The sequence below is a fragment of the Thamnophis elegans genome, chromosome 1 (genome assembly GCF_009769535.1).
Source record: "Thamnophis elegans isolate rThaEle1 chromosome 1, rThaEle1.pri, whole genome shotgun sequence".
Classification (NCBI taxonomy): Eukaryota; Metazoa; Chordata; class Lepidosauria; order Squamata; family Colubridae; genus Thamnophis; species Thamnophis elegans.
In genome coordinates, this window is record NC_045541.1 from 155,219,349 (window position 1) to 155,233,184 (window position 13,836).

General features: G+C 41.8%; 1 protein-coding gene across 2 annotated transcripts in view; it reads right to left on the reverse strand.

Moving 5' to 3' along the window:
- The window catches only part of DAAM1 (dishevelled associated activator of morphogenesis 1), a 159,610-nt gene that overhangs the window by 21,143 nt on the left and 124,631 nt on the right, over positions 1-13,836 (reverse strand). Inside the window, exons 16-17 of one of the 2 annotated variants that reach the window (XM_032235975.1) lie at positions 9,204-9,233; positions 5,370-5,473 (exon numbers count right to left, since the gene is read on the reverse strand). In XM_032235975.1, coding sequence (XP_032091866.1) covers positions 5,370-5,473; positions 9,204-9,233 — 134 coding nt within the window. The remainder of the gene's footprint in view (positions 1-5,369; positions 5,474-9,203; positions 9,234-13,836) is intronic. The other variant, XM_032235982.1, reaches the window with a different exon arrangement.

Here is a 13,836-nt window from a genome sequence, read left to right on the forward strand (position 1 = left end):
AACCGTGCTGGCTCAAACTATCTTTATCTAATCCAGCTGTCAGGCCTGTAGTTATGTTCCTTTAAGGATCTTTGGCCTGCCACACTTTCTAATATTTCATTATGCTGTTTCATTAGTGTAGTAGTTGGGAGGGGGGAATACAAAAGGAGTAGAATTGTGGAATGTGTTGTTGTAATTCTTTTCTAGAAGCCCAAGGTCATCTTTTGTCTCTGCACCTCTGCACCTGACCAGAACCAGCTAGATGGAGATTACAGCTCCAAGAAACTCACCACTACTGAAAGGAGGTGGGCCATTTGGGAGAAAGAGGCATTTGTGATAAGGTTGAGACTGCTCATGTGGAGACATCTCTTGGAGGGGGGGGATATGCCATTCGAGGTCTGGACTGATCATAAAAACCTTGAAGCTATCCACGCCCATTGAAGATTATCTCCCAAACAAGTTTGCTGGGCACAATACTTCTAAAGGTTCAAATTCAACATTAAACACATCCCTGCAGGGAAGAACTTGTTGGCGGATGCTTTGTCAAGAAAACTGCAGTACGACAGTACGCAGTACGACAGTAAGAAGGAACTATCAACCCATCATTTCTTCCTCCCACCAACAGGTGGCCCAGATCACCAGCCGACACCAAGATAAGCTGATGACAGAGTTCAAAGCAGCACTCCCGGCAGACCTGTGGTTCAACAATAACAAGGACATGCTAACGATGAGAGGTGGTTTAGCCTGGAAGGGGTCCAAACTGTACGTGCCCACGGGTTTGAGGCTGTAAGTCCTACAGCGAAGCCATGATGCAAAATTAGGCGGCCACTTTGGATTCCTAAAAACGCTCCACCTTGCCAAGCATCAATTTTGGTGGCCAAGTATGAAATTGGAGGTGGAAGATTATGTAAAAAGCTGTGCTACTTGCGCAACAATGAAAACACGACCGGGGAAGCCCCCTGGAGTACTACAACGAGTGGCCAGCCCTAGCCGACTATGGGAAAAGATCGGAATGGACTTCATCGTCGAACTCCCAGGCAGCAGTGGAAATAGAGTAATCTGGACAGTTATTGATTTGTTTTCCAAGCAGGAGCATTTCATTGCTTGCTCAGGGCTGCAGTCTGCAAAGAAATTAGCGAAAATGTTTGTGAAACACATTTATCGTCTGCACGGGGTGCCCAAGAGGATCATTTCAGACTGCGGAGTTCAGTTCACCACCAAGTTCTGGAGAGAATTCATGGGATCCATCAGGTCCACACAAGGACTCAGCTCAGCGTTTCATCCCAGCACGAATGGCGCAGCGGAGAGGGCCAATGCTATGGTGGAACAATACATCCGGTGTTATGTGGGCTCTCAGCAAGACAACTGGTCGGACTTGCTATCTTTTGCCGAAATGGCGTACAACAATGAGATCCATAGCAGCACTGGATTAACTCCTTTCCAGATTACCAGTGGCATGGAATTTGTTCCCATGCCTGAACTTCCTAGAGAACCTCCCTTCTTCATGCCTCTGAATGAATGGATGGACACACTAAAGAAAGGATGGGAAAATACGAAGAAGGGTCTAGCAGATGCAGCAGAAGCCTACAAGAAGCAAGCTGATAAACACTGCTTGCTCCAACCCCCCTTTCATGTAGGGGACAAAGTTTTTGTATCTACCAAATACATAAGATTAAGAATGCCTAGTAAGAAATTGGGCCCAAAATTTTTAGGTCCATTTCCAATAGAAAAGATAATTAACCCAGTTACAGTTCGACTCAGTCTACACAGAATTCTAGGGAAAATTTACTCAGTATTTCATTGTAGCTTGTTGAAACCAGTAATTGAGTCCAGCATAAGACTGTCCACCCAAGCTCCCCCCTCCTCCTGTTGTGGTAGAAGGGGAAACACATTATGAGGTGAAAAAAATCTTAGACTCGAGGCTATATAGGGGTGGCTTACAGTATTTCATGCATTGGAAGGGGTACCCTTTGTCCGAAGCCACTTGGGTGAAAAGTTGGGACCTAAAGGCAGATAGGTTAATAAAACAGTTCCATGAGAAGTTTCCCGATAAGCCAAAGGGTCCCCCTGGGGAAGGGGGGAAAGAGGTGGTTAATTTTGTTATTGCTAACTTTGATGTTATTCTCTTTTCAGGAAACGTCTTTCTTCTGAGGAGAGGCCGCCTGTCAGGCCTGTAGTTATGTTCCTTTTAGGATCTTTGACCTGCTACACTTCCTAATATTTCATTATGCTGTTTCATTAGTATAGTAGTTGAGAGGGGGGAATAGAAAGGAGTAGAATTGTGGAATGTGTTGTTGTCATTCTTTTCTAGAAGCCCAAGATCATCTTTTGTCTCTGCACCTCTGCACCTGACCGGAACCAGCTGGATGGAGATGCCAACGTGGCCGAAGAAGATTGGATCATGTGATGAATTTATGGGTGTGGGGATAAGATCATAAACTTTCAACTGGGTGGAATCCCAGGAAGTTTTCAAAATTGGGATTTCCAAAGATGTGCCAACCTGTCTGTCTTATTAAATTGGGGCCAAAGAGATCCTTTGGGGGAAGTTTATAAACCAAGGTATTAGCACTCAGAGGTGGTATTCAGAGGATGCTGCCAATGACCCTCAATAGGATTTATGGAGCCAGCGAACGATGAGAGCTAACAAGAGCACATCTAACTCAGGTGCAAAGAACAATGCCTAAGTTTGTTCCATACAGTTTAAGAATCAACCCCCAAATGCAACACCATATATGGTCCTATTACATTCATAGGAAAGAAGTTGGGAGGGGATGGAAAACCAAAAATATTTCTTAGCTTGAGAAGAAATCTAACATGACCTCACTGTCCAACCATTTTTCCCAGAGCTAGAGATCAAGGCAGAAAGAGATAAAATATCTAGCAAGGCTGAACTTTTCAGAGATGCATGCCAACAATATCTGGTTTGCTTTATAAATGTGTAGGATAAATAAAGAGCTGGCCTGATGATCATGTGTAGAAATCTTTTCTTAATTCAACACTGTAAAAAGAAAAATAGTGTATTTCAACCAGTGGTGGGTTTCGGATCCTGTTCCAACTGGTACAACTGGTACAGTTGGAACAGGCCCGGCGGCATCCTCATGGACATGTGCAGCACGTGCATGTGTCTTAGTGCCTCTACAACGCTCCAGCTGTTCCACAGAGCGTCGCACAGGTGCTGTATGCACAATGCGGATGCACGGAAGTGTGGAAGCCTTAAAAGATAGATAAGGAGCTCGGGTGGGTGGGTGGGCCCTCCGGAGCACCGTACCGGAATGGTATCCGGTGCTCCGCGCAGGCTCCGGTACACCTGTACCGGGGTGTACTGCCTGCAACCCACCACTGGTTTCAACTGTAATTCTCTAGATATTTGACATGGTCCTCCCAGATGAAAATATGTAGAATTGGCTTATTTACAATATATGAATATCAAACTCAAATTTATCCTCACAGCCTGTCAGGTAGGCTAGCCTGGAAGAAACACAATGGCAAATAATTCCTGATCTCCTTTGCCACATTTGAAAGCAGTATAGTGTATGCAAGTCAACCCATTTTTAACAGGCAGAGAGGGATAACATTTATGCACAGTGATGGTGGCTGGAATAGTGCATTTCCATTAAGCTCTAATCAGGCTGTCTTCAATCTTGGGTGCTGCACTGGATTGTGCATTAAATCAATTCTGGGTGCAAGGATGGCAGTCCTCACTTAAAGTAATTAAAATGTTTAAACACTCATGATACTGAGAATACAATTAGGCACCTTCGCATGTGAACAGCTGGAGGATTATTGGGTAAGGTGAAAGACAAAACATTTACACAGTGCTCATTCAAACATACATTGTTGCTGCCCTTTCTGCAATTCAGAAGCATGATTTTTTGAATTGGGTGGCACCATATTTAGAATTATAAATTGAAGCCTAAAGATCTGTGCAGCAGCCCAAATTTGGTCTGCATATTACGCCTCTACGTTTTTTAATGCTAAAAAAACCCCTGACTTTGCAGTTGTACAGACTCTCCTCAATGCATGCTATTTTTTCTACATACAATACTTATAGTCCTTGAGTTACAACTGTTCATTTAATGATGGTTTAAAGTTATGACCCCTCCCCTTAAATAGTTATGACACAATCCCAGAGTTATGAACGTTGCATCCCCATGACATTTGTTTACCCTTACGACCAATCGCAGAGACACTGCAAAATTTCCCCTGCCTATTCATGTCTCACCCCCATCCCCCGCCCCAGGTCCTAACAGGCACTGGCCCTTCTATGCTAGCGCATCGACTCCTCCCCATCCCATTACCAATGGCTCATTTTCCTTTTGAAGATCTGCAGAATCAGGGCCACGTGGCAGAAAAACAGCTTCTTACACACTCTTCTGTCCCCTTTGCAAAAGGCTCTTGGCACGGACAATGGTGGCCTGCAGGGGCGTGAGATTCTGCTCCCAAAGACTTCTGTTCTCCATGCCAAAAGCTTTTGCAAAGGGGATGGAGGCATGAAGGAGTGCAAGATCATGCTCCTTCAGACTCATTGAGGCTGTTCGGCACTCCAAAAGTGGATTGGGTGCCTTGCGAAGGCAGCCTCATTGAGTCTACCAAGCTGAGTAAGGCACGCTTGTCCTGCTCTGCCTCTGTTCTCACTGCTTCTCTTTTGGAGTACCGGGAGCAGGCAAAGAGACCATGGTAGAGAGGCTGGAGAAGAGATAGCTCACTTGATCATGGAGATCTTTGAAAGGTAAGTGAGCCTCCACAGGCCCAGAGCCTGTGCAGATCCGGTGGGGCAAGATGGAGGTGGTAGCATGAAATATCTCAGTGGGTCAGGGGAGACCTTGGGTGGCTAGAAGCAGGTGGCCTATTGCATGGTCTTCTCAAACCTGAGATGCCTCATGTGCACTTAACGACTTGCATATTCGATTAGCAAATGCATTGGGTAAAGCAGGAGTTATTCATTTAGCGTGATCCAGTTAAGGAATCCTCCAGTTATGAATGTAACTGGCACGTTCTATTACGTTCATAACTCGAGGATTGCCCGCACAATCTTTTTAGGGATAAAAGCCACAATACAATTTTTGGAGCCACTTTTTGAGCAGATTGCAATGGATGCCAGAAGACATCCCTTCTTGCAGCCACAATGGAGTTCCTTTTTGGGTTGATTCCACTTTAGACTCTCTAGTAATTCATTGCTTTTCATTTCTTATTTGTGGTCACTGGGAGTTGCAACCTCCATGAAGCTATCTAATCTTGCTACAGGCAAATGTATAAGGTATAGAATGCTGTTTGTCTCTGTAAAAGAAAATGAACCCCAAAGAGACTTTCAATCTGTCAGAGGATGTCTCCCATAGAAAGACTCAGGAGAATTTCTTCTTACATAAGAAGGGCAATGCATTTAGTGATACCTTGAGAGCAGAATATTGCAGTTCTGAGCCCTCCGACCATCTATTACTGAAAGCTCCTTGACTTTATGCCTGGAACTCAGTGTCTCATCAATCGAGTCTTCTTTCTACAAAAGGCATGGAAAGAATCCATTAACAAGTAGATGTGCACTGATAATTTAGAAGTTCTGGCACATGCTCAAACATCAAACAAGAAGCTTTATTAAGGCCATCGATTAAACTGTAACTGAAACACAATAACTATTTCATAAATTGGAAGGCTATCCAGAAGGAAAAAAATAGGCTATTAGTTACAAGTGGACAAATATTTATCCAGCTACAAAGATTTAAGAATCCACAAACAAAAGAAAGTGAGGAGCACAGATAGTCCGTTCTTGGATATGTTGTGACATTTTGTTTAGAGTTGGTTGCTATCAGCTGGGATATTGCAAAGGAAATTTTTCATGATGCTTTAAATGGAAGGACCCTTGTTCAATGGCATAATACCTTCTCAAATGTAAAAGATCCCAAGTTTAGTCTCTAAGATTTCCATTTGACATGTGTAACAATCTGAGATGTGTAATAGCCTGGGTGTGATAGGCTTTAGCTTGCCAAGGCAGATGTTACTGGGATGGACAAAAAGTTATTCCAATTCCAGATAAAGCTTTTCACCTTCAACATTGAACAAAGAGGTGGAAAATTATCTGCCAAATCAGATTTTTGATCCATCCATTTTTCTAACATCCTTTCTGACGGGCAGAAACTCTCCAAAATTTTCAACTAGAATTTTTCCAAGTTTGATATCAAAAATCTTGAGCCTGAGACTCTCTGGATGCAAAGCAGATGCTCTGTGGATCTGTTCTTCAACAATTGTAACTTAAGAAAAGGTGGTAGGATCGTGATTCAGTTACATGAGAGGTAACATGGGTAAGTACAAATCCAAGAATGGACAAGCATAAATGGATTCATTGGGACAGCAGTCTTTTCCAATCTCTTGCCCTGTCAAACACAGCCAGACTGTCATTCAAGTCACTGATAACAGATGAAGTAAAATGTATCTGAGGATTCTGAAGAAAAGCTGGTTCAACATAACTAAACAATTGTTTGATTGCAGCCACAGAAGGAATTTGAGATATTCATCCAAATCTTTTTGAAAATCTGAGATAATGCAACCCAAACTTCAAGTTGGTTCAGTCCACATATGTACATACATACATTCATATATATGTTTATACTTTCTTTGTAGCAACACAGAAGTTGTTTGACTTCCAGGATTTTTCTTCTACAGTCTAGCCCAGTGTTTTTCAAACCTAGCAACTTTAAGATGTATGGATTTCAATTCCCAGAATTCCCCAATTGGAACTGTGGGAGTTGAAGTCCACACAACTTAAAGTTGTAAAATTAAAAAAACACTGAGTTAACCTACTTGCATAGTTCTAGAATTTCCTAGAGATGTCTCTCCATGAACTAGCCACTGTAGACCCTGCTTAGCTCGAAAGGGTTAGACAGATGATGCCATCTGAGAAACACACACACACACACACACATGCACGCACCCACACATACACACACATATGCACACAGACAGAAATATGTATGTACAAAGCATTCTTTGATAGAGCCAGGTACAGGGCGGGGCATAACCTTTTCCTAGGGGGTCACAGCAACACTTGCAATAACAACACAAATAATTCATACACCATTCGAAAGCCCATCAAAAACTGAGTTTATTGACACGATTTAATAGTCAGTATGACCACCATTAGCCCTTCGAACAGCATTCAAACGAGGTGGATAAGAACACAACAAATCTTCAAACAGTTCCGTTCGATTTTCCAGATTTTTCAACACAGTTTCCAAATTCATTCTCAAAGTTTCAACCGAATATCGATTTTGACCTTGCTCCTGAATCATCAGAGCTTCCACTTCATCCTTAATTATGGCCCCAATGTTCTCTGCCGGATTGAGATCTGGCGAATTTCCCGGCCAGACGTCATTGCCCCAAAATTCGACATTGTTTTCCTTTAACAATTGCTGAGTCGCATTTGCACGCATGCAAGGAGCTTTGTCATGAAGAAAGACAGCCTCACCAACCACCAAGACATTGTCTGGATCACTGAGAAATGGAATGACATTCTCCAATAAAATTTTCTCACGGAAATAACTGCCATCCCAGGATTCCCCTTTATCCTTCAAAACCCAATGCAGTTTCTTGGCTGTGAAAATGACGAAAATCCCGATGCAAGTCGGATTGCGAACGATTTGTCGATATCGTTCATGTTTGGCGATGTCGTCGACGTCTTTAGCCCAAATTCGATCCTTCTGGAAATTCGGTTTTCGAATGGCATAAACGAAGAATTCGTCAGATGGCGCCAAATGAAGAAAATCTTCCTCGGTCCATTCAGACAACCAATCGCACAACCAAAGCCGATCTTGAACGTGTGTTTGAGTTTTCAATGGTTTGCAAATGACGTGGAATGGCTTCAAACCTTCTCGTTCTCGATATCGGCCGATTGTCCTTTGATCAACTCGTTTTCCCACGAATTTGAAGGATTTCTTGGGCCACTTTTCGGTTTCCTTTTCGTTGTTTGCGACTGCCAGTTGCAATGATGGCTTTGCTTTCTTGGGACAGTTGCAGAGGACGCCCTTCTCCAAATTTTGTGAAACATTCTTGGGCTGTTTTGTTCCAATTATCAGTAACCCAATCCGGATGACGTTTCAATTTGTTTGCAATCCATTTTCGATTGATAAACGTCGCTCCAGCATCGCGAGCCTCTCGAAAGGCAATGCATTTTATTCTGTCAATGATCCTTTGTTCTTCCGAATCGAATTTTCCAGCCATTCTTAAAGCAAATTTAACATTTAATAGCTCATTCAATTCAGTTTTTTATGGGCTTTAAAATGAGGTGTCGCGGAAGTTGTAAACTGCTGTCGATCTTGCTGTGACCCCCTAGGAAAAGGTTATGCCCCGCCCTGTACTTCAAGATAATTACCTTATATCCATTGGCTCTATACCCGGGATGGCGAACCTATGGCACGCGTGCCACAGGTGGCAAGCGGAGCCATTTGTCAGGGCACACGAGGCGTTGCCCTGTCAACTAGGAGCCTGGGGAGGGCGGAAAGAGCCCCCCGCCCCTCTGGAGGCTCTCTGGAAGGGCGGGGAATGCTGTTTTCGCCCTCCCCAGGCTCCTATAAAGCCTCTGGAGCCTGAGGAGGGCGAAAAAAGCATGGAAAAATGGGGGGGGGGGCGTCTCTCATGTGCACATGCGCACTGGGGGGTTGTGCATTGCATTATGGGTGCAGCACACCCACACACGCCCCCCCTGCGCTCCCCCCCTTATGGCACGTGAGCCAAAAAAGGTTTGCCATCATTGTTCTATACCTTAATATTCACCAGGTCTTTCAAAATTAAAGAAATTAGTTCCATTTCCCACTGACCACCCGAACCCTTCCTGAATGAACTGTCTAATAAAGCACTGGTCAATCAGAAAAGCAAATAAACAGTTTGTAAAAAAAAGAGATAAGAGTAAGTAAAGAAAATGTCAAAGCCACCCAAGAACATTAGACTGATTCTAAACTGTCACAGTTTTGTAAGAGACGTAAAACTTCAGTACTTTTATATCTCTGCTATAAATGATTTTATTTTTTTCTATATACATAAGGCTACATTAGCCCTGTCTTTAAGTCTAAACCACTAAATGATTTGTGAAATAATTCTGAACGGTAAAATAAATCCTACTAAACTCAGACCTCTTAAGCTTTTTAAAAACAACAGAAATGCATTTCATTATTCAGCTGATCCTATCAGCACAAACCACTTTGCTCTCCAGGTGAAGATTTGGGCAGAAGCAAACTTACCTGTCTTGAATTATTGTTCACAAAGAAGTCCTATAGCCAGAGCAGAAGCATGGGGATAGGCAGGAAAAAAGTGTGCAGTTCAGTGGACACAGCAAAAAAAAAAAAAAAAAAAAAAAAAAAAAAAAAAAAAGAACAACCACAAAACAAAAACAGAGAAAAGAGTCAAAGTACAGTTGGGAAGGATATATGTTGTGTAGTTTGCAAACAGGAAACTAAACAATCTCCGCAGCATTTCGGCTATATCAATTATGACCATTATAATGCATTCCGGGAAGCACATACAACAGAGGTTAGTGTAGGAATACAACAGAAGAGAGTCAGAGGCAAGCAACAGGCATTAGTTTAGGTGCGGTTTCATTCATCGGTCGTGCACATTTCAGTTGAAGGGGACATCAGGATGGCAACCACACTAATGAGGGGTTCAGCAAGTGTTGTCTCCCATAGGCCAATTCACACAATGCTGTTTTGAAGCCAACATTTCAGAATCTTAACGAGTTTTGGGCCGATACAGGTTCTTAAGCTACACGAGAGGCTGCTGCCCTTTCTCTTCCCATATATGAATATGAATATGCTTGTACATGAGCATCTCAGCAATAACATTAACAGAGTGGAGAACAACAACAAAGGATCAGCAAGATTGCAATTTGGCTACAAAAAAACCTATCCAGCTAGCTCAGTGCAATCTTGGATGAAAACAAGGGCTTTTGAAATGGGGGCATTGCAAGCCACCAAGAATGACGTTGGACAGTGAGATGGACGCCATACACATTTAATAACTAAAATAAAACAAAATTAAACAATACCCCTCCCCTTGCCTGGAGTGATCAATACTGGGAATTTCTACAATAGTGACTATGATAGGTTTCCTATGCGTTACAAAAGTCACTGGAGTGAAATCAGAACCATCAATTAACCAGGGCCTTTGACTATAGGAGGCTTAGGAGGACTAAAGCAGATAAAGATTGCAAAAGTTGCAGACTGAGCACCGAATATTATTAACAAGCCCATTTTCCAAACATGGTTGATAAAGAATGAATTGAATCCATGCACAATACTATTGATAATGACAACTTTGCCAAATAACTCTTGTGGATGACACATTTCTAAAAGCAAAGTGTTGGATATCCAACAACTGAAAAGGGAACAGGATGCTTAAAAGCATTTTGAATAGCTAAATATTAATATTTTAATGATGTGTGCAAATGATATTTAATGTTCTTTTTCTCACTAGGCACCTGGAGAGATAGAGCAGATATGCTCTCTAGATAGAACCAGGGTTGGGAAACAATCAAATTTTATTGCCTTATTTTCTGCATTCTCCACACAATACTTTAATTTTAATTCTGGCAGACTGGATAATGTGACCCAACCTCCCTAGGCTGCATTATTGCCCTACCTGTATAATCTATCACTGCAGTTAGTAATATGGTGTCTCTGGATGAATATGTGCTTGGTAGGCCCTGAACACAATGTATAATTGAATCAGGAGATCCCATCGTTTGGTCCAGGCATCCATTACATGTAAGCATGTTTGTTGCTTTTGGTGAGCAGATGGTGATAGCTGGGGCACAATTGGATATATATTTGTGTCCCTGGGGAAATGAGAAGGGGAGGGTTTGTATATGTAGTTTATACATTTATCTAATTATATAGGGATGATGTACATCCATCCTGTTCAAAGAGGATCTTGGCATCTAATTGGGGGGATGTCAAGACTTGCGCGTGAATTGGGTTGAACTGAGGGAGAGATGCGTATAGTCAGCCTCACTCTCTCTCTCCAGATTCCATCTTGCTCCAACAGCAGGACAAGAGTCAAGAAAGTTGGAGATGGGCTGGGCGCAGTGGCTGACCAGGGCGTCTTTTGTGTCTTGCTGTGCTCTTAGCGTACCACATCGCTTGCAGAGACCGCCTTCATGACCGTTGTCCTATTTTAGTAGATTTCATCTGCTCAATCCTCCAGAATCTGTCTTCACATGCTCGGGATAGACACGTCCCTATCTCACCGCAGGTCAATGACCCAACGGCTACTCTCAACCTAGTTTGGCCAGTCTGTCGAAGCTGTTGCCCGGGGTGTGGCCGCTACGCATGCTACAGCTACTAGGGGCCACTGGTGAGAGCCGAGTGACAGGTGGGGACCAAAGATGGACGAGCTGCCCCAAAATGAGCTGCCCCACGCCATGCTTTTGCTTTTTAACAATCTGAAAAACAAAAAATCATCCTTTCTCCTACTTGATGAAATACATATTTTAGTCTTTTTGCCAAAGCTGTGTTAAATACACACCCTGGAACAATAAAGTGTGAATTTGACATGAACGTGCAGCGAGTACTATAGTATTCACCGGCTAAATTCACACAGTGATAAGGCACAATGTAATGTGTCTGCATTTGATTTAGCATCTTGTATAAACCCAAATGTGTAGGTTACAAACTATGATTTATAGTTTAGTTGCTGTAGCAACCCAGCCAATTAAAGTTAATCATAGAATATAGAATAACAGACATGGAAGGGACTTTGGAGATTTACTAGTCCAAACCTCTGCTTAAGCAGCAGAGTCTATAGCCATGATGGCTAACCTATGGCATGCATGCCAAAGATGGCACACAGAGCCCTCTCTGTGGGCACATGCGTTGTCGGCAGCTGCTCCTCTGGTTTACTATGTGCGCATGTGTGCTGGCCAGCTGCTCTTCGTGTATGCTGGAGTGCTGGAAACCCAAAGACCAGCTGGCTGGTGGGTATGTTGGTCTTTGGGTTTCCGGTGGTCTGGCGGAAAAATTGATGTGGACCTTTTCTTCATCCCTTTATGAAAAAACAGCTTTTCTTTATACATCCAAGCATAATGCAGTGCTGTTATCACAGCTTTCTTTCCTTTTTAATGGAAGCTTTAACTAACACAAAATGCCTAAGCTGTTTTAAAGCTTTAAATGGGCTGATATGAAACTTATTTGCAGGGAAAACAAAACACAGAGTTCCTCACACCAAGATATGCACAATACAATAAGGTTGTAAAATACAAGGAAAAAGGACGCACATTCATAATGAGAATATTGCACGACATAATTAATATAGATTTTATTTTTCCCTGAACATTTGAAACTATGATCTATACTAGACTTTTTCAGCAAGGCACTTGGTTAACTGTTTGAATGACAACTTCCAGAATCTGCAGTAAACATGGCCTTATAATCCTAAAATTGTAAATGGTAGAGTTACTAAAGCCCTGGAATGACTCCTAGTGATTTTACCCATCAATTTCCTTGGCCATATTACAGAAATAATTCACCATCTTCTTTACCATCTTCTGGGAGTTTTTGTGTTTATTTCCTAATCTAGTCTACAACCTTGAATTTCCAGGTGGTTCACTATTAAAGTATTCACCAATGCTTCTTCTCTTGAATATCAGCCAAGGAAGAGTAGTTCAGACCATGTGGATACACACACTGCAAGGCCAAGCCCTTCTTACTGTAGATAGTATTGGGAATCAGTTAACCTCTGAGATTTTTCTTGGGACTTCTTTGGCAATTAAAAAGTGTACAAATATATCATGATTTCTTTTCTTTTGAGACTATGCTTCAACACCATGTTGAAAAGCAAAATAAAAATAATGTGCAAAAGGGATGTTCTACTATGCAGATTTAATTAGATGTGATTGAAGAGAGTCCTTAATTATCACCATAATTGCACAAAACTACCATATACTACATATTTGATAAAATTTGCTGCAAAACATACTGAACTGTATGGTTTTTGCTGTTGTTTTGCAAATTATTGAACTAAAATCTATCAGTCCAAATGGAGCCATTTTCAGCAATGGTGTTTAATTCTTTCCTAAACAAATTATATAAATAAATATTGAAAATTGTTTTAATTGGATTAATTTCCTTTCCTCCACCTCTTGTGGAAAATGCACCAAATACCATGCTGCACAGAATGGTATTTTCAGCAATTTAAGGTAAATCTGATCTATTTCTAACTGAAAAATTTACATGCTGCACTACTTACTGTGCAGTTCTAAATTTTAATTAATTTACTATTATAATATTGATTTTCTTCTGTTGAATTGTGTCAAGTTCTCAGAGACTGCCTTCTCAGAGTCCCCATAGTTTTCTTGGCAATATTTTTCAGACATTATTTGCCTTTGCCTCCTTCCTAGGGCTGAAAGAAAGTGACTGACCTAAGATCACCCAGCTGGCTTTGTGACCAAAACTCAACATCTCCTGGTTGGTTTCTAGCTCAAGGCCCTAACCACTACACCAAACTGGCTCACATACTATGTTTATATACTACATATGTGTAGAATTAAAGCAACCAAGTCAATAGCTGAAGGTTTTTTTTTTATTTATGCACTTATTTTATTTTAAAGGAAGCCCAAGCTGTTCTTTCTTTCCCTCATGTAGTTTGGAGAAGTGTTAGTAGACAATTGGCAGCACCAAGACTATTTTTAATGTCTTTTTTCCCACTTTTGCAAATAAGCATGCAAAAATTTGCTTCCCCAAAGTAAAACAATCCTTTTCCAAAATTCATGCCAATCTTTCCTGCACAAATATTTACAGATGAAGAAAAAGTGTTTAGCATACCTGAGTCTAGCTCGGAAAATCAAAACCATCCCAATCCAAGCTAATTAACATAGTGTGT